The sequence below is a fragment of the Camelus bactrianus genome, chromosome 1 (assembly GCF_048773025.1).
Source record: "Camelus bactrianus isolate YW-2024 breed Bactrian camel chromosome 1, ASM4877302v1, whole genome shotgun sequence".
Lineage (NCBI taxonomy): Eukaryota > Metazoa > Chordata > Mammalia > Artiodactyla > Camelidae > Camelus > Camelus bactrianus.
In genome coordinates, this window is record NC_133539.1 from 102623214 (window position 1) to 102649787 (window position 26574).

The 26574-nt window shown below is 42.1% G+C and overlaps 1 protein-coding gene across 1 annotated transcript in view; it reads left to right on the forward strand.

Annotated features, from left to right (window-relative positions):
* The window catches only part of SLC9A9 (solute carrier family 9 member A9), a 500318-nt gene that overhangs the window by 381195 nt on the left and 92549 nt on the right, over positions 1-26574 (forward strand). The window contains exon 13 of the mRNA XM_010952224.3: positions 15571-15622. Within this exon, the coding sequence (XP_010950526.2) occupies positions 15571-15622 (52 nt within the window). The remainder of the gene's footprint in view (positions 1-15570; positions 15623-26574) is intronic.

A 26574-nucleotide genomic window follows, 5' to 3' on the forward strand; every position in this document is an offset into this window, starting at 1 on the left:
CATATTGAAAGCAATAGCAAAATGACAGGTAAACCTGATTTTATCAATAATAACATTAAGTGAATGAACTAAACAATTGAATCAAAAGGCAGAGATTATTGGATTTATTTTAAAAAATAAAAACAAGATCCAACTAGATTCAAAGATACAAACAGGCTCAAAGGCAAAAGATGGAAAAAGATATACCATGGAAATAGCACCTGTACGAGAACTGAAGCAGTATACTAACAGCAGACAAAATGGACTACCGCACACACGCTTGCGCGCACACACACGCACTTCGATAGAGACTCCTTTATAACGATAAAAAAGTCAGTTCATTAGGAAACTATAACAATTATAAACACATGTTCTTAACAAGGCCCCAAAATACATAAAGCAAAATTGACAGAATGGAAGGAAGAGAAGTTAATTTAAAGGAAAATATTAAAGAAATAATGGTACGGGTGGCTTTCACTGATGTAAAAAACAATCACAAAGCTGCTATCTGAATTACTAGAGTTTGAGAAATATCACATCAAACCACATTACAGCCAATACTGTTTTCAGATTTCAAATTCACTCTGTATTGTTTTATCCTGACGTCTCAGACAATAAGTATCTTCCACTAACCTCTTCATTTTAATCTTTCCTTCTGAAAGTCCCCTCTCACCAAAGGATAAAAGAGGTTTTATAATCTCCCCAATCATTATTCATTTGCTTATTTGAGATAGGCAGCATGGAAAGTTGAAATGAAACAACCTAAGTTTAAAAACTGGTTTACGTCTTATTTCTATTACTTACAACCTAATTACCTCTGCCGAATACTCTGTATGGGTCTTGGCAGTCTCATCTTTTGATGTGGTAGGATGATACCATTTGAGGTCCCTTCTGAGCCTGGTGTGAACTGTTTTTACCAAGCTCACCATCAGGACGGTCAGCAGGAGCCAGATTGCTGAGTTGGTGAGATCTACCTCATGGCTTCACTAGGTTACAATTTTAGTTTCTAGAAAGACTTCTGCCAGCTCTTTAACATTTTTCCTGAATTCAGTAGTTTAAGACAGAACATTTAATAAAGCATATTTTGCCTTTGGTTGTAATAAATGGATCTAGTTCTGGAATGCTTTTATCTCCTCCTGTTTAGGTCCTAGTACATCTGTGGTATGATCTACGCTCCTAATATCTGCAGTCAGCAGATTATCCTGGTGAAAATCTGAGCCGGCCTAGGGCTGGGAGCAGTTTCTGTCAAGTTGGGCATGAATATGCAGATGCCCTAGAGAAACAGTTAAAAGCACAATTCTAACTTTTATGGCTGGAAATGAAACTGTGTTTAAGATTTGTTTATTATATTCAGGAGTTCCCTAAGAAATTTCAAGTGCCTGCAAACAAAGTTCCCAGCCAAGTAAAAACTTTCTACAGCTGCATACTCACAGATATAAAATTTTCTGTATTAGCCCCAGTTTAGGCAGGAAACAAGTGGCAGATTCAAGTTGACTCATTTAAAGAAAGTTAATAAAAGGAGTATTTACAAAGATAGGGGCTGGCCTAAGAAAATCAGCAAGGGATAGTGCAGTACCCCTGGAATAGAGTCGGTGGAGACCAGTTACCACTCTGTACCCGAAAGGGCAGGAGAGGGAATATTGACCAGGACCCAGAGAGAGTAGCTGTACAGAGAAGGCTGCCAATTAGAAGCTGAGGAGCTCCCCTTGAAAGAGGGACACAGACGCCATGGTGACCTGGCAAGAAGGGAGCTTGAGAAATAAATACTGTCTTCACTCTTCTCCCTCTTTCCAATATCCTGCCAGCACTTCCTTTTGGCCAAAACCGTTCCAAAGCCAGAGAGCAAGAGACGCTGTTCACATTGTTGAGCATCTCAGAGCCCAAAACAGTAAGGAGAAGGAGGAAGAGAAGATGTAGAGGGGCAAATGGAAAAAGTCACACATTTCCCAAATCCAGGAGTGGGGCAGCAAAAACAATCGTGAAGGTATTTTGCCCAAGATCAGGACTAGGGTGAGGCAAACAGGGTACCTAGGATGCACAATTTAAGGAGATGCTCACTCTCAGGATCAAGCTAACCTTCAGCACTTGCCTAGCCTGGAGAGAGAGGTCACCTAGTCCCAGCCCTGATTTCACTGAGAGACTTGATTCTTTGCAGTAGAATTAAGAAACAGATGTATTACCTTTTAGTCTATAAGTATAAAAAGACCATTTGTTTAAAAATTTTTAAATATCTTTTTTTTAATTGAAGTATAGTCAGTTACAGTGTGTCAATTTCTGGGGTACAGCACAATGTCCCAGTCATACATATATATATATACATATATTCATTTTCATATTCTTTTTAATTAAAGGTTATTACAAGATATTGAATATAGTTCCCTGTGCTATACAAAAGAAATTTATTTTTTATCTCATTTTATATATAGTGATTAACATCTGCAAATCTCTTAGACTTTTTCCCCAAGGACCAGGCAGATAATACACTACTTATACGTGAAGTGTCCAGAGGCTAGAGTGCTTAATGGCCCAGCATGGGCACTGAGCTCTGGATTTTGATTATTCTGTGTGGGGGTGTCATTGATTCCAACTGCACATTTTTTCACATCCTAACATTTCTGAAGTCAATGTTATAATCAATGGTGTCAGAGTACAACTAGCAGCATTTTTCTTAGAAGTATATGAAGTAATAGTGTGCCTTATAATGGATGGCATCTTTGATTTGATTAAATTCACTGTAAATACTTTATGTATCTGGGCTTAACACATTTTTCATATCTATTACAACATCTACATCTAGCAGGTAATAATGGTCATGGGATGTCCTCAACCAGGATTTCCTGAATGAATGAGTGAATAAGTGAGTGAAGGAGGGAATGAATGAAGGAGTCCTCCTGTCCTAGCTGATATTTACTTGCAGGGCTTGGATAGTGTGGTGTCAGGAAAAATATCAGTTCGTATACAACAGTTTAAAATATCATTATGATCTTCTGGAATGATAGGCAAAAAGCCTGATTGTTGCATTAGCCATCAGCATTCACTTAACTCTCATTATTTCATTTTCTGCCAAATTGATGCTAATTTTCTTTCCACGCTGTGCACTTTCTGTAGTCTTCATGATCATTTGAAACCCTGTTTTACAGCAGATTTTTACTCACTCCTTTTGTCTTCCTCTTTCTCATATGCTCTAAGATAACTTCTTCCCAACAGCCTTTTCATTAATTCTGTTTTCACATCTCTGATTTTAACCCTTTAATTCTGAAATCAAGGTGCAGTTGTCAGTGTAATTCTAGCATTAACCATGAATTCTTTTACTTTAAGCATTTCATTTTATTTTAACACAGTCCTGCATGAGCATGCCCCTCATCGTTAATAGCTGCTGGTTTGGCCAGAGAAGACATTTTTCTAGTGATTTACTTTAATCCCTGTCACCAAGAAATGAAAATCATTTTCTTCTTTTTGATGAGTCATGCAGTAACAGCTTCCTCGCTTACCCTTTATCTCTTCCTGTCAATTTCCCTCTAAAAATTAAGGTATTTATTCATTCTTAGCAAAAGCAAGATAATGCAATATTGAGACTGGTATTTCTGACTTCACTCTCTTCTGAGAATAAAGAATATTTTTTTTTCATTAAAAAAAGTAAATATATGTATATCACAAAGCTGATTATTAACTATTAACAGCATTACATGGCCTTAAAAAGTGTTAACCACCCCGAAGGAAAATAAGATTTCAGTTGTTAATTTGTAGAGATTATGAATCACAATCTACTTCCAGTTTGGGGCTTAAGTAATGGTTTTGGCAATCATTATTTACCCAAAATCTATTTTAATTTCAGTTTTAGTGATTTATTAGTGTTGGTGAAACAATCTTTTCTAGCTATTTGTTCGTGGTTTATGTCCACATGATTAATAATTCTGTACTATCTGCAGGACATTGTTGATGGATAGCCAGAAGCAACAGATGTACTGGTGCAAAATTATTACAGAACCCAGTCGCAAGTGCCTTTGAATGGATAACTTAAGAAATGGGTTATAGTTTGTTTTTTTTTAAATACTAAAATACATGGTGTTACAGTGATAACTTTAGATCCTCTTCCCAACCTCCATATGCTTTAGATAAAACATGAATGCTACCTAGTGCATATTCTAGCCCTCCATAAACACTCAACGTATGTTAGCTGCTACTATGATTTTAAGTTTACGTTTCCAGCTGCCTTTTCACACTCTGCCTCCCTTACATCCTCTCTCAATACCGTGGTGACCTTTTGCCCTTGGGCTTTTGTTCTCACCTCTTTCTGTTCTCAGGAATAAGTCTGATCCAATCACTTGTACATTGTTTGACTACAAGTCCAAATATTGCCTCTACCAAGTCCTTGCCTTTAGGACCGATCTTCAATGGGGAATGAAGCACTTTATCTCATGCTAAGGAAGTTCAGGCACTAGAAGTTAGAAATGGTCATGATTCAGGGCAGTAGCCTTCTCAAAACATCTTGTAGATTACCTGCCCTACCAACAGCTAAAGCCAATCTGGGATGGAGATTTCAGAACCAGCCACTGAAATTACACCTTCTGCCTCAGCTGTACTGTAGATAAACATCTATCAATCTTGCAAAGCTTTTTTGTTCTCTTCTCAGGATTATTTCCAGGACATCATTCCACATAAATGTTTCCTTGTCACCGTTTACTTTGGCTGGGTCAACTTTTCTCCTGGATTTTTGCCTAGAGGAATTTAACGTTTCCCTAAACATATGTTCCATTTATTTCTCCCTCATTGTCAAAGTCCATTCTTATTTTTTTTTAATTTTTATTGAAGTGTAATTGATTTACAATATTAGTTTCAGGTATACAGCAAAGTGATTTAGTTATACATATACATACATATATATTTTCTTTTCTGATTCTTTTCTATTATATGTTATTATAAGAAATTGAATATAGTTCCCTGTGCTATACAGTAGGCCCTTACTGTTTATCTATTTTATATATAGTAATGTGTGTCTGTTAATCCCCAAACCCTAATTTATTCCTCCCTGCCCTTTCCCTTTTGGTAACCATAGTTTGTTTCCTACGTCTGTGAGTCTGTTTCTGGTTTGTAAATAGAGTTTGTAAATAGAATTTAATGGTTCCCTAAATGTATGTTCCACATACTTCCCCCTCATTGTCAAAGTCCATTGTTGATTTTTGCATCAAGAGAACACATTCCTATCCCAGCCCCTTCCCTCTGAAGTCTGAGCACATCCGAGAACAGCAATATGAAGGCCTGCTCTGGGGTGGCAGTCCAGACCCACACTGCACACCCAGTGTGGGCCTTCACGGAGAGCTGGGATTCTGCCGCAGTTCCACCTGGAGTCCCTTGTAGCCGGAGTGGTTTGGAGTGAAGGAAGGAGATGCTCGTCTGGTATTGTCATGTGAGCCTATGTGTTTGACTGTGAAGTAACCACAATAGTCTCCAGGCTTTAAATTTTCTACTTCTCACTCAGACCGCCGACAGTCTGGGATTTATTTTCAACCACTTTTGGTTTCACACCAACATACAAAGCAGACTCCTACAACCATTTTATATTCAGTAGTAAAAAGTCTCTTTTTTTTCTCACCCATCATCAGTTTGACATTGAGATGACGCCCCACCTGGTAACACGCTAGAATTTCAACAAGCTAATCCACTTGAAAGGATAAATCCCTAATTGCCCAGACAGGGCACCCAGAGTGAAGCCTTAGGGAAGACAGGCCAGATGCCTTGATAAGTTATTACATCTCTCTTCTCACCAAAGTGTGTCAGTGTGCTTGCGGCTTGGGTCAAAAGAAATTAGCCTGTGTATTCAGTCTCAATCCTGTTTCTAATTGACTCTTATCTGTAGCCTGAAATTAGCTTACATCTTGGCAGAACTAAACATGGCACACTCAAGGGAAGTTTTGCCAAACTTCAAGAACAGGATGTAGATCTGCATTTGTGTCGGTGACTTGTACTTGTTTATTAGTGTTTATTTTTCAAAGAACATTATGTTTTCAGCATACGTATATGTTCCTGAGCATACTTCCGAGTCGTCAGAGGTGAGAAACACCAGCTCAGTGACTCATCTCTGCATCCAGGGCACACCTACTCTTAGTCTGAACTCTATAAATAAGCCTCCACTGGAACCAGACATCACATGGAGAACTGACTTTCAGGTCAAGAGAGGGAGGGCGGAAACACAGCTCCTATGCTGGAGATGCTCACAGTACAATCTTAATTCAGAAGACCTCCGTAGCAAAAAGAACACCGTCATCACCCACCACCACTAGAACAGCAGCTGCCACTCCTGAGCAATTCTTGGTGCAGCCTGTGCGGAACCTCCTACCTGCATCATCTCTCAAGCACCCCGTGGGATAGTCACTACTTATATCCCATTTTAAGGGAAAGGGAAAGGGAGGCACAGCTTCTCGCCTGTAGTCACACAGGTGAATGGTGGGACCAGCTTGTCAGGTGTCTAACTCCTAATGATTATGCTCTGTGCTCTGTGCCTCTTGGTAGCAGTCACCTAGTAGTTTTAGTAAACTATGTCAGCAAAGAGTTCAAGAGAGGCCAGACCCTTCTCTATTCTGATCAGCCTAACAGGGACCTAAGGAAGCTGTCCCATATCCATAATCTCATAAAAAAATGTCATGTGGACAGCCCCAGGACACCAGCACAGGAATGTCACATGAACCCTTGATCTAGCAAGTTGGTAATCAGCCAGATCCCAGGGGTGGGAAAGTGTAACCTAGCAGAGCACATGAAGGACCACCAGACGCCAGTGCATCCGGGCACCGGTGGAAACCCAGAGGGACAGCTCCGCTCTCAGCAACATCCCCAGACTTCCCAGTTTCTTACTCTTCTGCGGTTTGCTCAGTCATAGCAAATGCTTCTTGTCCCCAAATTATAAAACCTCTCTTTCTTCCTTCACTGCATTGGCAGATGTATTATCTTATCCCTCCCCAAATTCAAAATCAGAGTTGCTTCTGAGTACACGTTAACCTGTGTGCTCTACAACCAGTCTTCGGATAGATGTGTAAAACCAGCCACCCAGTTACTGGCCAAGAGACTCACTATCACACCTCTGACATGATCCATCATTCTTTGCTTGAAGGCAAACAAGAAATGGGAGAGGTTATTTTTCTTGATACCAAGCCCACACTGATAACATTTGGGTAATTCCCATGTGGTATGGTCCCACATAACAGATATTAATCCAAACAGGAATTTTTCTATGTCTATTGCCACAGCTTTCATCCAGAAAATGTTCACCTTCTTCGAGACTGTGATAAATTACTCTCCTGAGCCTCTTTCCTAAGCCTCTCTATAGCCTTTCTTAAATATGATGTCCAAACTGTCTTCAAATACTAAATGAGATACACCCTTCTCCATCTTCCATGAACATTCCCAGGCCACTGATCTTGCCCTTGGAAAACCCACTTCCCCTCCCTTTTTCCTTGGATTTTACAGTTTGGTCTCAACCTCCACTTCAGACAAGCAAAGAGCCAAAACTCTTAAGGGTGTGGGAAGGGCTGTTTTTCTTGAGCTGATAAGAAGGTAGAGAGCTGACCTTGCTACACTCACAATAGAGATGCTCAGAACTCACTGATGCCGAGCTTCTGTTCCACCTTTCTAGGAGGCTATGCCTCAGGGAAAACTCACACATATTCCTCCCGTCTGCGGCTAATGGCAGGGGTGAAACATTAAGGGCAGGAGTAGAAACTCGGAATCATCTCAGTACTTTCCTCTCCACTCCACAGCCAGTCCACCACATCCCACCACCACCCCCCCTCCATGCACACAGCTCTCAATTCCATCTCTTGTCCACCACCACTGTCTTAGTTTAGACCCTTGGTCAGACTATTGCTGTAAGTCTACTAAATGACCTCTATGCCTCCAGTTTCTTAATATCACAGTTTTGCCCCCAGTGGTTTCTGTAGAACATAAATCTAATTATTTCAACCCCTACTGCCTACAGGAGAACAAAACAAAATGAAAAATACTTTCCTAAGCATAGCATTCAAGAGCCTTTATAATTTGGCCTCAAATTACATTCTGATCTCACCCAGAGCAACTCTGCCCACCTCAACGTGCATAACCGTCACAGTCTACCCACATTATCATGTCCCAAGTCTACTTTTTTTCTTTCAAATTTCTCCTTTGCTCCTGGTGTGCCCTCCCCAACCTCCCTTTCACCAAAGGTTAAACTTTTCCTCACTGTTGTGTGAGTCCCAGCCCACTGATAGTGAGGCTGTGAGCTAGGAATGCCTGAGGCACTTGCCCACATTCCTCACCCGTATTTCTCTAGACAGAGACCCCACAGATGCTTTCCCACGAGGGCCAATGTTGTGGCTAGACCAGCTCTTGTGAGTTTTGTTATGATTGCAGGATACACTTCCAGAAACCATCAGGGAACTTTAAGGAAAAAGATTCATTGCTCTCACAGGTCCTGGAGGGTATACCCGGCACGCCTGAGGTCACACAGCAAGGTCATGGAGACAGAGAGTGTGGACCTGAGGCTCTGCCTTTATTAGGCCTGAGGTTGGGGGCTGAAGTGTTCGCTCCTTATTGGCTAATAAAGCAGAAGAGCAGGAAATTGGGCACAGGAAAGGAAAATCTGGGTCTTTCAAGCACTTACTCATCTGGGTTATCCAGGGCTTTCCAAAAGACAGACTTTATGGGTGGGGGCTGCCTAACTCCTCATCTGGCTGTTTTGCTAGGAGCTGTATTGTATGGCTGGCAATATGTTTATGGAAGATGGATATCTTTAGAAGTGAATGCCTCAGTGATCAAAAACTTAATGTCAGGCACCTATACTACACTCCCCTTTCAATACCCACTTCCTCTTTGAAATGTGCCCCACCTCTCCACAGCCCATCTTGGTTGGACTTTTTGTTGCTGTGTTTCAGTAATTCCGTGTGTAATGCTTATTACCTCATCACATTCTGGTTCTTTGTTTCCAACAGCTGTCTTTCCCATTAGATCTGGGGTCACTGATGGCATGAATCCTGTCATCAACCTTTATATCCTAGCATCTATCATTTATAGACAACCTACCCTTGGCTTTACCCTATCTGGTATTTACCATTCGGTGTAGGGGACATCAACACCTCCCTAAAAGAATAACACCAGTAATGGCAAGAACATCAGCTAATGTTTCATGAGTGCTTCCTAAGTGGCAGCCAATATGTTACACACATATATGTATTAACACATTTCATCCTTAAAATAACCCGGAAGTAAATATATACTTATCCCCATGTACAGTTGAGAAAACTGAGATTTAGAGGCATTAAGTAATTTGTCCTGAAATTACAAATATAGTGAATGATAGAAGTGAGATTTTAACCCATACAGCCTGGCTTCAAAGTCCCAACTCATTTAGCTACTGTGCCACATCGAAATAACAAAATGAACTGAGGCGAGTTTTCCACTTACCTTAGTCCATTTTTTTATCTCCCCTCCCCCAAAATTTAAAATCAATTATAATAGATTAATTTGGGTCATACACAAGTTCTACTAATATTTATGCAAATAATACGAGGTGGGGATGGGGCAAAGTTCCAGATTTTGGCATGATGTTCTCATAGCTACCCAACAGCCCGCAAACCTCAGCAGGGGTCTTTCAGACTCCTCCACTGTCCTGCTGTATTTATTGTGCTCAGTATCCAGTCACTCTTCTCTTACTGAAAATGTCATTTTTTATGTTTAGCCATCAAATACAGCTCTTAGAGGAAGTGGCTTCTCCCCCACCCCCCCTCCCCACCACCCCGCCCCTGTCAGCCAGGGACTCAGAAGAACCAAAACTGAACATAAGACTGTTGGGATTCACACAATGAGATTAAGCCCTGGTAATATTTCACTGCCTTTCCGGAGGTGCTAAGTGATAAGGATCAGAATGGGTTTTGTTGGCTTTAATGGGAAAAGTGAACCTTTTGTTAGTTGCTTACCTTGCTTCCCCTCTAAGAGAAACCCAACTTTGGAGCTCTCTCTTTTTGCCGTGGTTGGATATGGGAGCATCCTGAGACTTTAATACGTCTAATAAGACTCATCAAAGAATGGAGCTGCCATGGCAGGGGAGGTGCATTGTGCTGCACAGAGATGTGTTTTGCTCTGAAAATGGAGCTATATGCTTGCTGTAAATGAGGAACCCAGAGTGAGATGTTGGAGGGCACAGCTGGGAATATGTGCAAAGCTCGTTTTCATTTTCATCTGAATACCATAGAGGCAGCACTCGACTTGTTTAAAATTAAAAGGTGCATCAGAAATGCAAAACATCATATAAAATTTTAACCAGTCTTTTTAGTTGCTTTGTAATCTTTACTGGCGCTTCATTCTCTATATTTTTAGAAAATTTTTTGAGCTGTGTGGTGGTTCTTCCATCCACCCTGGGCTTCCCTTTCTATAGTCGCAGGTACCTTTCTGGTTATTCGTCCACCACCTGCCCCTATTCTTTATAATAATGTACTGCTTCCTTTTCACCTGCCTTCTCTTTGCTCTCCTTCTGCTCAGTTCTTCCCTTCCCCCTCTTCCTCTTGCTCTTTAGACACCTTCCTTTCCTTTGTTGCCCTCTCACCTCCAGAGCCTACCAGTAAATTGTAGGTAAATTCCAATCCGGGAAACGTGGCCCTCCATGAATAGAAATCATGTTCTGTGAAACCAGAAATCCCTGCTTTGCCCTGGCCACTCCTTGTGGCTCAGCTGGAGCTGTTTGTGTACATCCAAGGGTTACCCGATGCAGAACTGGGGACAAGAAGGGTTGAGCAGTGACCATGGTGGTACTGAGCTCTGGCCCCGCTGATTTTAAAAAGTACTGATAATAATAAAAATGACAAAAAGGACAATAGCTGCTAACATTTCTTGAGCACTCACTAGGTACCAGGCCCTAAGCTAACACTTTATTAGTGTTTTCTCCTTTAATCCTTACAACAACCCTGGGAAGCAGGCTCTGCTATCATCCCCATTGCACTGACAAGAAAGCCGAGGCAGTGAGTGATGCAGTCACACAGCAGTGAGAGGCTCTTGCCAGCTGGGTTTCACTCACCAGCCCTGTTCCCCCAACAACCACAGGGTAAGCGGGAGTCCTGGGATTCCTGAAGAGCTAGCCCCAGGGTGACATGCAGCCATGGATGCAGCATGTCATGGCGTAACCAGACAGGTGGACCCAGGGTGGGCCAGGGTTGTCATAGCCCCAGCAGAACGATCATAGGGGCCCCAGGAGGGGTTCCGTCAGGAAGCAGAGTACAGAGTAGAAGGTGCCAGCTACTTGCAGTCCAAGTCAGTGAAAACTTTAAGCAATGGGGCATCTGAACCAAGTTAGGGCACCAAGATGAATGGTCCACGGTGATTAGAAGAAGAATGGCAGTAGTGGGAAGTTCAGGAAAGTAGGTGGGGCATCACGATGGCCAGTGATAGTCAACAGGGCCCCAGCCACCAAATGGAGTTTGGAGAGAGGGGATTCAGTTGATGGAAGAGGCACTGATCTAGGCAAGGCCAGAGCTCAGGGATACTGGGTCTCGGAAACAATGACAGGTCCAGTTACCAGCCCTGGGGGACTGGGTCCAGAGGAGACAAGCAGCAAGGGTAGTTCAGTGTTATGGGAAAGACGCTTAAGAGCCTTAGATGTCACCCAAGGAAGTGGGACCTCATCCCAGACACCTGTGATTTCACCTGGGGAGCTGCTGTATACACATGGGGCACCACATGCTAGGACAACATCCTGTCTTCTTTCTGATAATCCCTCAAGAACCCCTAATGTGTAAATGATCTTTTATGCTTAAAAGGGAGTGGATTCGAGGTTAATCCTAAAAGAATATCATTTTCACACTCTGATTTGCTTTCTGGAAGAGAAGAGGAAGAGATACAGACACAGCTGGCATGTTTGCTTAACCGTAGGGATGCTGTGTGATGTGCTGTGCATGCTGGTGTCAGATTATATGTCACAATTGTGAAAGGCCGGCAAATTGCCCTCAGAAACAATGGAGAGTCAGTCTGGGGGTGTGCAGGGTGTGGCAGAAGATAACTATGTTTTCTTGTAAGCCCTTATATAATGTTTCAATTGTATTGTTTTGTTACATATGTGCGTGTGTGCGCGTGCAGGCGTGTGTGTGTGTGTGTGTGTGTGTGTGTGTATTATAAACTTGAAAAGAAAAAAATGCACAAAACTTGACTCTCAGGCTATCAGTCCCATCTGTACTAAACTAAAGACATATAGAGACAATATGCTAACCTATTGTTGCAGACAGGAAATCGGCACTCTTAACTGGCAGATACAAGAATTTTAAAAAGCAAAAGAATAGTAGCCAGGGACCATTTAATGTAGGCATAAAGAGGCTCACTTTCCTCTCAGAAATCATTATAACACAGCGAGTGTTAGATTTTATGGGGCCAGCGGTGATACTGAGACCTCTAGTCAAGTTCCGCGTATCCCCATTACACTATGGTTTAGGAGGCAGGGAGCCAGGTAATATATTTTAGCATGACTTCTATCAAAAGGAGCCAAAATCACAAATGAGAGAAGGTATCATTCTTGCCTGCCTTTCCTTCAGAACTTTTAAATTATAATGAACTGTTTAGATTTTTCGAATGAAACCCACCAAACTGTATGCCATGTGAGGGCAGGGACTCTGCCTGCTTTGTTCACCCCAGCTGCCCCGGGGTTGGGGGTGGGGAGTTTCTCTTTCCTCGAACCTCTTGAGATGTTCAGTGTGCTGTAGGCAGGAAGGGAGTCAGGCCGGGCCCCAGGAGAAGCGCTCCTGTTCGGGAGAAGAGCAGCTCTCCTGGGTCCCTGAGGTGCTTGTCACCAAGTCCCACAGAAACTGAAGAACTTAATCCCCTGCTATCATTCCTCTGCTCCACCTGGCTTCTGGAATAATTGAAACTAGAAATGTCTGTTGTGATTGCTGCTAGGGAGGAAGGCTTAAATTTTAATGGAAAACTTCAGTACTACCTCAAAACTTTAAATGTTGGGTTTCTTGTGAAATTTGACTTCTGTTCTCTCCAGTTTTCTAGAGAGAAAGAGAAAAGAAAAGAAAAAAAAAGCGCTAAACAGATGCAGCAGGGGGAACTTCAAGACCCTCAGTTCAATTCACAGCCTGCGTGGGTGCCAGGCAGCCCTTGGTTGGGGGCAGGGGGCTGGGAGGTTCTGGCTTACTCAGTAATAAAGGCCTCTGGGGGCCCCAGCTTCCCCAGAGAGCTCAGAGCCCCTGGAGGCTTGAAGGTAGACCAGCCCCGTGAGAAAGGGGGATGGGGACTCCAACTTGGCCCTCAGTGTTTACAGAGGTTAGACTCATGTCACCGGACCCCAAGGTCACTGCCTAGACTCACCTTAGGAGGCTGGGCCTAACCTCCCCTCCATTGTCTCTCTCCCAGCCCTTCTGGAAAAGATCCTTCCTGACTCTCACTGCCTCTGTCCTCCCACCCTCCCTCCCCCTTCACCTTCCCCAGTCTTCTCTCCCCACTGCCCCCCATCCTCCCCCTCCCTGCACTGCCCTCTCCTCCCCTCTCACTTCTCTTTCCTCCCTCTCCTCTTACTCCTTCCTGACCTCCTTTCCCTCCTTCCTCCCTCTTCCCTTCTTCTCTCCCTCCAACTTCAGTGAAATAGATCAAATAGCTCTTTCTACTCAAAAAAATCAAAGGTTAGTCCTCACCAAAGTCCCTTTCTGGTTACCTGAAGGCCAAAAAGATCAGCATATGATAAATAGCTACCCATTTCCCCCCCTGGGTTAGAGAGAAGGGGTTCTTCTTGCCCAGAGGACACTAATTTTTGAAAAATCAGAGGTATTTTAAACACACTGCCTCTCCACTGTTGCTTTCCTTTCACGTGTTAACACGTCTGTCGTCTGAGCTGGTGGCTTCTGGCCTGACTCCCCTTCCCACCTGGAGAACCTAACAGCCAGGGCACTAAAGAAGTGTTTCCAGGGGCAGGCGTGGAGGGAAGGACTCTAAAGTTCTACAGACTGTGGTGTTCTCAGGAAAGGCTCTGCTCGAGCTTGAGCCAGGTGGCCCTGAGCTGTGCCCCCACCCCCACCCCACCCCCGACAGACAGAGGCTCACTCTCCTCCCGAGCAGAGGAAGTTCAAGCTCCGGGCCCCCACTTGCTCTGGCCCTACCAAGGTCCTGGGAAGAGCCTCAGCATTGTGTTCCCATGGTCCTATGTTTTTGTAAGATTTGCAAAAGGAATATATTTTAACCACTGTTGGGTATGATCGCTGTTTCTTTCCACCACAGCTTCCTGTCCATCATGCTTCTCCCCTGGTCAGTGGGCTCTGGAGTGGCCCTGGGCGTCTGGGGGATCCAACTAAGGGAAAGCCAGATTGGGAGTGCATTTAGTTTCTCTCTAGGGGGATGCGTCTGTGTGGTCTGCAGTCACTTCTGTGTGTGGGCAAGTCACTTCTGGTCATCCTCCTGCAGGAATAGTGCCACAAGGTTTGATCAAAGATGAACAGGTCCTGTGGCGCCTGGCTTCACAAGTCTGTGCGTAGTGGAGGAAAAAACAAGGCTTGAAATGCACTGAGCCAGAAGCTAGTCTATGGATAATCCTTCCAACTATGAGATGTGGAAAATTCAAAGTGGAAGACTCCATTCTCACCGATGCCCTTTCAAAATGGAAATCAGGGATACGGATATTCAGTGATGCAGCATATACCCAATAAGCATAATGGGCATTGTTTCTGAGAATTGCATGAAATGAGATTTATCAGAAATCTTGTCTTCTCAGGGTATTAAGCTTTAGCAGTACTGCACACAGCAAGCGTGTCTGTGTGTAAGGAAGCATGCTTTAATGCCTCCCAGTTATTAATAATTCTGATCAGTCTTGCTGGAAGAAAAGACTACCTTATCTGCCTATTCTCTCTTATATAAAACCATTATCATATAAAGTATGCAGGCAAAACTTATGAGGAAAAAGTTATTTTAGAGACATGTCAGGCAGTAAATTAATTAGAACATTATGTATTTTATAGACTTTGAGATGTCGATTGCATTTGCCAGATTTTAAACTTATGAAGTGTTTTATAATTCATTTTCTCTTTCTAAAGAGTCACTCTCATACCTAATTTTGTATTTGTATTTTTGTATTAATTTTCTTAAAGAGAGCCCCCCAAATTGTGTAAGCCTCAGACCCCACAAAGCTGGATACTCCCTAGCGAAAGCTTCCATGAGCATCTGGACAAAGGACCTATTTTCTTCTGTCTTGGGGAGCCTGCTCCAGCCTGGGCCCCCCCCCCCCGCCTCCCAGAGCAGTTTGTTCAGTGATCCCGCGGGGGTAGCAGGTGGCCTTCCTCCAGGATCCTGTTTCCCTGGGAGCCTTTTTCTGCGGGCTCCTGGCCCAGGTTCTCAGGCTCCTGGTCTTGCCGAGGAAAGACAACAACGAGGAACAGCTGCTGGTGCTTGATCTCACCAGCTGTGCTGAGGCCCAGATGTACAAGTTTTCATTTTTGCCGTAAATCCATCTGAAGTTCTTTTGATTCAGGGAGAGGTGGGCTGGTTTTCTGCCAAACCTTTCCTCTGTTTCGTATTTGGGTCGGGTGATCTGACAAATGAGACTGTCTTGTCTCACCCGCGGCAAGGCCGTGACCACTTTTCTGTTCTCTTTTACAGAGTGGGTGTGGACCTGGATGAAGATCGGAAGGAGGAGCCCTCCTCACACCAGGCAAGTCAAAGAGGCCGATGCATAGAGTTTATAGAGGCTGGAGATGTTCTGTTCCATGGCTGAGGGGCTCATTCTAAAGGGAGGGCTGCCTCTGCAGATAAAACAAATCAGACGGCTGAAATATATGTGAGACTTACAAGGTGTCGATAACCTTTGCGTAAAATTTAGAGAGCTTAGAACTAGCATACACGTGTGCCCTCCTCGTGGCAACAGGAAGCCTGAAAGCTCTGCAGTGCAGGAGCAAAGGCACAGCTCTTGGAATCAGGCAGCCTGGATTCAAACCCCTGCCCAGCGACTTGCTGGCTTGGCCGTCTCAGTGAAATTTACTTGATGCCTGTTGCACGCATGTTAGGCACGCAACAGGGCCTGCTTCTCCTGCGTGACTTCTCATGTATCAGGTCTAGGGGTAGAGAAATACAGAAACACTGAAAAATCTGCAAAAGCACAGCCGGAAAATCCTTAGGGAAAATTGTTCAGAACAACGTGCGATCGCCTTAAGTGAGGGAAGTGTATTCTCCAAACTCTGGTCTTGAATCTAACATCAGAGTAAAGCCCGTCATCGGCAATTTTGCTCTAGTCATTTTTAATTCAGTACTTAAAGCAAACAATTGTGTAAAAATGTTGCACCTTTTGCTGAAATCACAGGGAGACAGACATGCCGGAACGACGTTGTAAGTAAGCGACGCTGCTTAATGACTTGTGGTTCTGATCACATCTGGATTTGAGGAGGAGCCATCTCTCTTTTATTTCTTGCTTTTTCCCTCCAATGCCCAATGAGGTGCAGCTGATTAGTGCCACTGGGCAAGATACTGCTGCTTTCCTGGTTCACGTAAAGGAAGGATGCTACGCTCTACAAAAAGGGCTGCAAAATTAAGTTGGCGACGATCCTGGCTCTTATGTACTTTGAATTTTTTTGTCACATGTGTTCCAAGGCCAGCCTGGTGCTGTTTTCACAGACTTTATTGCCCAGGAAAGACACCTAACTGCAGGACCGAGCCCAGCAGGAGTGTCAGCGAACTGGGATTAGGGCCAGAGCAGTGACCTTAAAAAAGAGATCAAAGCCCATCTCCTTATACTGGTGGGCACTAATGAGTGGTTAGGAAGGGCTGGTGGTAGCCCTGGCGATTTTTACAAAGCATTTTATCTCCCATAGGTCAACAAATCCATCCTCCTACTTTCAGGCAGGACTTTTATCTAAATTGTATCCTTCTCTTACATCTTTTTCTTTAAAAGAAAAAAGACAGAAAAAGAAAACTCATCAAAGAAAATTTATCATCTTCCTCTAACTGCCTAATATTTTACAATCACATATAATTATGTGCTAGCCTAACTTTTTTCTTTTATAATTTAAAAGTATTTTATTTTAGCTCACTCACACCTTTGTCAATTCAGTAATAACTCTTACCTGAAGATACGTAAACCAGTAGAAAGTATTTTTTTGTTGTTAGAGAAGTGAAATAGTACAACATATTACAGTGAAAACTACGTGGTGTTTGGATCATGGGCAAGTGCTTTACATCTTTGGATCTCAATTTTCCTATCTGTAAAATGTAAATGATAATAACATCTACTTCTCCAGGTGGTTATAACAATCAAGCCAAATTATGTTTATGAAAACTGGGCAGTAAATTAATCAGAATATCGTGTATTTTATAGATTTTGAGATATTTGTTACATTCACCAGATTTTAATTAATCAAACTTAACTAATTTTGTTAAAACAATCTTATGAAGGATTTGGTGAAGCAGCTTACACTACCACATATAAAAAATAGTAAAATTTTTTAAGAATTGTAAAATTCAGTAAAAAAAAAATAATAATAATTAATAAGAGCAGAAAGTCAAAACCAGAGGAATAAAAAGGATCGTGAATAAGCAGCTCATAAGGTCCTATATGCTTGCTAGGGTTGAACCACAAGTAAGCTTTCTGGTAGCCAAAGTCGGGAGAAAAATCAGTGATACACTAAATTATTATCATTAGAGGGAAAAATTATACTGTCTCCTTAAGCTGTGCAAAACTTCACAGGCTACAGTGTTTCAAAAGAAATTTCTCACTTGGGGCTTCCTGGAGAGGACGAGTTGAGATTCCTTGTGATCATTTGCACGGTTCCTACTGATCTGCTGCTGCTTAAAAAACACTTTTATTTTTAAGAAGCATCCTGCAAGTGTTCTTATTCATGATATTGACCACATGTTAGAAAGAGGTTTTCTCCACACCTTGGAATAGTTCTTATTTTCAATGCCAAGTACAGGAAACAGTGGGCTCAGGCCAGAAGTAACAAACCACAGTGTCCATGCAGCTGCCCCTCAGCCTGGACAGACAGGTTTTTTTGGTACTTTCCAAACCGTGAGTCAAGAACCTCTCTGCCCTCATTTTGCCTGACAGCTTGTTGCTTATTATCAGCATCTGTTGCTCTGACTACAGAGCACAAACCTAATTCTTAGCAGGATTGCATTTTCCCACTCCGTTTGCATTTATTAAACTGGCCTTGCGTTAACAAATAGGATAATCTTTGCACTGGTCGACCTCTAAAAAACAAAAGACTTTCTTCTTACTTAACAAAAAAACTTCTACAGATAATTACAGCAATTACTGATAGACACTCTCAAAATCAATAATACCCGTATGTAATGACATGTACATATTTTTGAAGGAATCTCCCATTTCTGTGTTTATGGAGAATAAAATAACCTTTGGGAAATATGAACTGGTGGCTGTGACTATCTAGCAATCTCATGATTTTCCTTTTTGCCTTGTCACACCTTGAAAGTGTGACATATTACGCTGTTACTTGTACCAGACCCAGAAGCTTTAAAAAGCATGTTCCACATGCAGGTATCAAACTGCAAATACATGCTCCATGCAAATGTGCCACTTGGAGAAATGGAAGGTATTGCAGTTGTGAATTTTTATGTCTCTTAAATGTAAGCAAACAAACAAACCACCCTCAGACACCCTCTGCCCCACGTTTTCCGTATAGTCGATTCTGGGTCCTTGGAAGCCAGCATTACAGAGAAGGTGAGAGTCGCTGGAGCGTCACTCCCGCCTTAATCTTTCAGTAGAAAATGCCTGCCACCCAAGAAGGGCTGCCACTCTTGCTTCTCTTTTTCCTTTCTTGCCATGTTTCAAGATCATCCTAATATTTGTGGAGTAGTGAGTACTGTTAACACTGTTCTCAGCACCTTACCTGTATTAACTCATTTATCTTCCGAGGTAAACCTATGAGTGGGCACTATTATTATGCTTATATTTCAAATAAAGAAACTGTATACAGAGAAGATAAATAACTTGCCCAGAAGAGGTGAAATTTGAACCCAGACAATCCGGGTCCAGATCGTCCACTTTTACCTGGCGTGCGTGCATGCATTCATTCATGCATTCATTCATACAGCGTCCATGTCAGGCACTACTCCAAGTGTGAGGAGGATGCAGCAGTTACCAATTCAAAGTCTTCGCCCTCACAGAGCTTACACTCTAATGCAGGATGCTGAGAAGAAAAAGTAAACAGCTACATAGTCTTAAGTTCAGAGAGTGGTAACAATGAAGCAGGTAAGAAGATGGAGAACAATGGAGGAGAGGCTGTTGGCTGGCCAAGGCAGTCCTCTGTGAGGAAGTGGCATTTGATGGGAGTCCTGAACGATGTACAGAAGTGAGATGTGCATCTGGCCTCTGGGGTGAAAATGGTCCAGGCAGATGGAACTGCAGGGATGATGGCCCTGGTGTTGCAGTGGGTTGTGTGTGCTCCACGTGCTGCAGGAAGGCCAATGTGGCTGGAGCCGAGTGAGTGAGGTGGGAGTGGGTGGAGGTGATGTGGGGGAGACTGAGAGGGGCCAGATCACTGGCCATGGTGGTGAGTTTGATTTCATTCCACGTGTGATGGAGGCAAGAACTCTCGTCGCAGCTCTGGAGCTTGGAAATAATGGAATCACCCCTTTTTAAAAACTCCTTTTTCTTCCATCTCCACTCTGCCAACTGTTACAATGAGGTTAATTTTTATCTTTTCTGCCATAATTTTACTTTTAACCGTATGCTGGCTTCTCTATGTGCTCCCTTAAAGCTAACTTCCAATTTTATTTTTGCTTCCGGAAGTCCCTTTGTTGAAATTCTAGTTTTGCTTGTCACTTGTGCTTGTGTGTAACCTGGGTGGATCAGTTCTGGTCACTGCAGCTCAAGAAAGTCAAAGCAAAGCTAAGAAAGGTCCAGAGGAGGGCAGCTTCCATGAGTAGAGGGAGATGAAAAGAATTAGGATTTCTCCAGCAGAGAGCCCAGCACTAAGAAGGGATACAGCAAAGTGTCTGTAAAAATATGAAGTGTGTGAGTCAGGTGAATGGAGACTTGTTTGCCAAATCCAAGAAAACCATAACCTGGAGTACCCTTAAAACCTGAAGGAGCCCATTTGGAGGAGAATAAAGTATTTGTTCTTCTGTACAATTGATACTTATAGTCATCTAGAGTGGCAAGGGCTGGGGAGACAAGTGGGTTCAGGAAGGGAAGAGATTACTTAGCAAATAGTCAGGTCATCTAGTCTTTAAATAAAATTTAATTTCTCTTTGTGAATATTTCAAATATTTCTGACAAACTTACGGAAAACAGAATAAAGATTCCCACATATATGACCTCAGATTTAACAATCATTAATATTTTTTCATACTCGTCCCTAAGCTGTTGGAGTTGGCCTCATAGGATGTAAATTCCACACTAGACCCCTACAAATATTTCAGAAATAGAATCCTAGGCTTTAAAATTGATCTGACCTAGATGAGGGTTTGTTTTTTTTTTATGTTGTTGCAACTAATAGTACTTCGAGAAAATGGAATGACTATTTCAGAGCAAATATCTTGGGTTTTCCCTTGGCCAACACTGAATTTATTGGGGTTATATTTACTTGTGGCTTATACACCCAAAAGTATACACCCTCTTCACTACATTTTTACTGCTTAGGACTAAATATATATATATATATATATATATATATATATATATATATATATATATTATATATCTCTTACCTTCAGATTCTACAATTACACGCTCTAGAAAATAGAAATAATCATGAGGAAGAGGAAGTGGAGGAAGACAGCAGCTACAATTTAGCAAACACTTTTTATACATTAGATGTCATATATAAAATCATATTTAATTTTTACCTTGACCAACCAAGATACCAGTTACGAACCTCATTTTGTAAATGATGAAATTAAAATTCAAAGAATTAAAGTAACTTTCCCAAGACAACAACACCAAAAACTTCCAGCCACTTCAACAACACCTAAACTCCAATGTCTAGTTCCCCAACTCTGTGAGACTGTTGCTCGCTGCTTGCACTGTTCTCTGCTTGACTGCACTTCCTTGCACTACAACTGGGGAAGGGCCTCCAGGCAGAAAGAAACAAGAATATAGGGCTCACCTCGTTTCTTTGCCTTCTCTCAAGGATCACAGTCTTTTGCTGCCTGTTACCCAACACCTGAACTCTATCATATATTTATGATATCAATTATTTTATCATGGCCAGCCAGTATGTACTTTGCAGTAGTTTTCTAGGGGGAAACATCGTTTTGTTTTGTTTTCAGACAAAAACATAATACAGTATACTCACATCATAAGTCTAAACATATGACTCACTTTTGCTATGGCATTTGTGGTTTGGGGCACTGTCACTGGAGGATAGCATGAGCTGGGTGGGATCTACCATTTTCCATTAGGTGGTTGTGTATATGGGTGCATGTGTACGTGTGTGTGTGTGCATATATATAAAAGAGCACAATAGCTAAATTATGCTGTAAATCAGGCATTAGTTAAGAATACTGTGAAACAGGTATAGTGAGATGATATGAACTTGCTCCTGCCTGTAATCTGGTCCCTCATTGTATGTCTTGGTATTCAATCTGCAATCAGTAACATGGTATACTTGACCTAGGATAATTTTTTATGTACTTTTAAGGGGAAAATATGTCTTCTATACCACAAATATGTTACCTTTACAAATACACTTTGTAAACTACAAAGAGTTACTCCTCACCATTTTATTATCTCTTCCCAATTCCCACTCCAATACCTTATCTAGAACTTATGATTCTAGTATATAGTAGTATCAGCCTCCTATTGCTGTGTAACAAATTATCCCCAAAATTAGTGGCTTAAAATAACCAACATTTGTTTTCTCAGTTTCTATGGGTCAGGAATTTGAAAGCAAATTAGCTGAGTGTTTCTGACTCAAGGTCTCTTGTGAGGTTGCAGTCAGGATGTCAGCCAGAATTACAGTCATCTGAATGCTCGACTGAGGCTGAAGGATCCACTTCCACGATGACAGGAGGCCTCAGCTCCTTGTTGACTATTGGCAGAGAGACTCAATTTATTACCACATGGATCTCTTCCTAGAGTTGTTTGTCTCCTCACAACATGTAACTAACTTCCCTCATGTGGTCCAAGACAGACAGACGGCAAGGAGGAAACCACAGTGCTTTTCTGTGACCTAGTCTTGGATATCACCATCACTTCTGCCCCATTCTGTTATTAAAAATGAGTCACTAAGTACAGTCCACACTCAATAGGAAGGGAAATTAGTCTCCATCTTTTAAAGGAAGACATATCAAATAATTTGTGAATGTACATTTTTTAATCACCAAAATATCATGTTATATTTACATGAACCAAAAAATTTATTTTTCCATGGATTAACTTGGATTTCTTGAATGGACAAAGTTACTTGAACCAGGCCTTTTGATGGGGAGCTGAGGGTGGTGGAGGGTAGCTAAACCATGAGTTTAGCCCATCTGTAGTACATCTGTGACGTCTGTGATGTCCACATGTCCTCTTGACAGTTTTACCCATCCTTATCTAGTTGTTTTCTTCATTTTTTTCTCTGTAAGCATTTATTATCTGACCATACCTTCTTGGGAACATTTATGAGTTTATCATGGCATGAGGAAGGTGAGAATATTTGTATAAAATACTATTTATATGGAGGCTAAGGATTAATTTTACCTTTTAAAACATAAATCCTAAAGAATTCCTATTGACTCTTAATTATATTATGTTTTCCCTCTTCAAAATCCAGACATTTTTCTCTTTAGGGGAACAGAATCTGGTCCTCTATTTGATAATCAGAAAATCAAGGCAATAAACTTGAAGTTATTCCACGAACACATTCCAAACTGGGGGAGATGGCAGGGCAAAAGTACTGCTATCAAATTCCATTCACACTCACTACTTGAAAAAGTGCTCTGGAACCCATAAGGAACTCTACAGATTTGTTACGTTAATTATTTGTCTTTGTCATCATTCTGTGTAACTTCCGTTGACATTAGTATTGAATATGAAAGGTTGAGAAATAGAAAGGAAAATCTTGGCTCTCTTAATCCTTTGAATCCCCCTGAAATGAGGAGCAATCCCATATGATTATCCCAGAGCAGAGTTCATCCAGTTCACTTAGCAAAGTCCCCTCATTTGAATATTGATAGAGGAATGTATTTACATTTGCTCAGTTCTTTTTCATTAAGGTTAATACAAGACATCCCCTCTTGCTTTAGTGTCTGGTTTTCACAGATTTCTGGCCAGAGCCTCTTGTTTTCTCCCAGGGGTCCAAAAAAGTCTAAAACAAAGAGTCCCCTCATAATTTTCCTGTTGCTGTCTCTCTGGGGTGGTGCTAAGAGTGAGGGGTCACTTGAAAGACACCTACTCACTCCCTGCTGCACCCAGTCACTTCCCAGCCTCTGGCCTATTCCTTTGTTTAAGGAGAAAAGGGAAAGACATCAAATGCCCCAGTCACTTTTACATTTTCCCAGAAATAGAGGCTAATAAAAGAACCAGAAATTGCACATATATCAAGCACTCTGCTTCTTAGAAGTATCAAGGGCAAATAAAAGCTAAGATTCAATGCCCTTGAATCGCCAGTTCCCATGCACAGCTGTGAAACAGGAGGCTCCGAGTTGGAAAGTGTATCATTATTATTAAATGGTTAATGGTAGAGAGTCAGAGCTCAAATCTTGGTCATCAGTTTCTGGATCTTCTGCTTGTTTTAACATGGACACAACCTCCCCTCTGGGATCACAGAACTCAAAAGAGAAGATATATTGCTAGTGATAAAGAAAATATCACCAAGTTCCAGATTCTACTGCTGATGACTGCACACATCCATTGTCCTTGGGTGTGGGCTGATCTCTGCTTCAGAATAATCCAGGCACATTGATGCTACCTGCTGTCCTCGGCCCACTGGGCCCCCCCGGGGGCCTGCCCTCTGTGCTGCCTCATCAGAGACCTTCCCCGTTCCAGGGTGACTGCAGAGGCTGGCCTTCCTTTGGCACATTTATCTTCAGCCCCCAGTGAACAAGCAGAGCACACAGTGGACTAACTCATTTATTTCTACTCATTTATTGATGGCCTTTCATAACCGAGTTATTAAGTCATCAATAACTTCAGAGAAATAAATGAATGGATCCAGAACTGGGCCGACAGATCTTTAAGACATACACTGAACATTTTATCTAAGATCAGCAGAAAAGTCAATGCTGGGTCATCAGTGGTATTTCCCTCACCTGGAAAAACATGTTCTATGTTTTATTCTAATTGGAACCTAGTTTATCTCTCTACAAAGTAGAGAAATGAATAACATCTTCAGTCTCCTGAGTAAATTAAAGTTTGAAAAATAGATTACACATGTGACCATTTTTCCAAAATGCTACCTAGTATGTGTTGCTCTCATCAGCTGACAAAAAAAAAAAAAAACCCTGCAAGATTTACCAGAAATTTAGTATAAGCCCTTTCAGGAGTGCTTATAAGTTCTGATGCATCCCCCGTCAGGAGATAAAATAAAATTAAAGGGAGAGGGAAAAGGAAGAGAAAGGCAGTGAACGTTTCTAAGACCTTGGAAAAACCCCTGAAACTAAGAGTCTAGAGAAATTCCTAACACCAAAATTTCTGTAGGGACACTCAGCGAGCCGTCAGCAGCTCACCCAGCTGAGGGCAGCCATGCATTTCATTGTCTTGGGGTACAGGTCGCTGCTCTCTCTCACCCTCCATGAGCACTCCAGTATCCTGACCTCCCCTCCTGTTCAGATACCCATTTGCCCTAGTTTGCTCTTCACTGGTGCCCCATCTAAGATGACAGGAATCTTAGCTGCTGCTGAGAGGCCACAGGTGTGCCTGGAAACCTCTCTGTGCCCAGTTGCCTCAGTTTCCTCATCTGTAAAATAGGAATAATAATCTATGAAAAGCACTTAGAATAGTGTCTGGCACATGATACGTTCAAGAGGTGTTAGCTGTTATTGTTGTTGTCATTAATGAAAATACAGTATTTTCCATATGATTAGGACCTCAGAGACCAGCCAGTCCAATCTCCTTGATTCATTTTACAGATGAGGAAAGTGCAGCCCAAGTAGCCTGTCGTACAATGTGTGTGCTTTCCCATTAAAGGCTCACTGAGACACTAGCAGAAAGAACAGCATCTTTGGAGTCCTGCAGTCCTGCACCCAAATTCCAGCCCTGTAGCTCTCTAGTTGGGTGACTTTGGACTCATCTCCTCCCTTCTCGGGGCCTCTCTATGTCCTCACTTGCAAAACAGGTATGGCACAATCTACCTTGATGGATTATTGTGAAAACTGAAAAATAATGACTGAAAAAGTTAATGACTGGATCATGTGACCAGCATGCTGCCTAGGAGTTAATGAGCATCCCATAGCTGGGGATTGTCAGTACTACCCATGTCATTCAAGTGGGCTGCTCCAGACAAAAATAGGAATTTTCTTACATTCCTTTCTATTAGTTTTCTTCAATGACTGTCTTGTCACTATCTTATCAGTAGGTACTATCAGCTATCAAAAATTACCTGTGCCTCTTGATGGATAGAATTCTGTAAGTCCTTATTGTTCTTAAGAAAAGAGAGAGAGAGAGAACTCCCCAGCACCTTTCTAACTAGTTTAGGGTGAACAGTTTTACTCTGCCAACTGAGCCCCAGCATGCTGACCTGTTTGAAAGATGGTGACTCAGAAGCAACTCGCAAATGTTGCAAAATGTGTAGCAGTGACTTTTCAAATTTGACACCTTTGTTCGAGTAGAAATGGCCACAGAAAGGTTCAGGGAAAGATGGAAACTGAACTAGACACCCTGGTTTCCTTTTTGTGAACATATGATGAATAAATTTTAAGTCTAGATAACAGAGCATGGTACTCTGGGTCTCTCAGAAAACAGATCTGCATAACTCTAATGTCCATGAAAAGATCATAGATGTCCCACCATGGGGTTTGGAAATGGGGCCTTTGGTCCATGGCCAGGTTAGTTTGAGAAATGCTTCCATCTCGAAGATTTACATTGCTTATTTATAAATGAAGGAGTCCAAAAATTTCTGTATACGACAAACCTGTTTAACACTCTCGAACCCATCCTTTCCTGAACAATTGGCACAGAGTTTCCATCAACATCACGTGGCATACTAAGGAACAATGCTTAGGAAGCTGTACAGTGTTGGAAATCAGAGATCTTAGCCAATGAGAAGAGCCGCCAGTTGGGCTTTTAAATTTAGTGTGTCTCTGCTTCCACCGTTTTAGACAGAGGACAAACGGCTGACTAGAAATGGACCACACGTAGCTTTCTTGCTTTCCCGTTTCAGCTGTGCGGGGTGGAACAGCATCATCTGCTGTCACATGTTTCAGAGAACAGACTGCAGCGTTTTGTGTTCAGTTATTTATCATTAACCATCAGTGGAGCTGTCTGGGAAGGGGCAAAAAAGTAAATAAAGTAAAATGAAAGACATCAACTGGGGTTCATGTAAAGGCTGGCTTTGGAGCAGTCAGTGGTTTGTCCCTGTCTTCCAGGCATCATGGTTTCTTGAGAATGTTCATGTTATTACTGGACTGTGAGCTCCTTATACAATTTAGGAATGGAAACTGAGGGCCCAGACAAAACAATGCGGCTGATGTTCAGATATAAGTACTTTTAATGATAGAGATCATTACAAC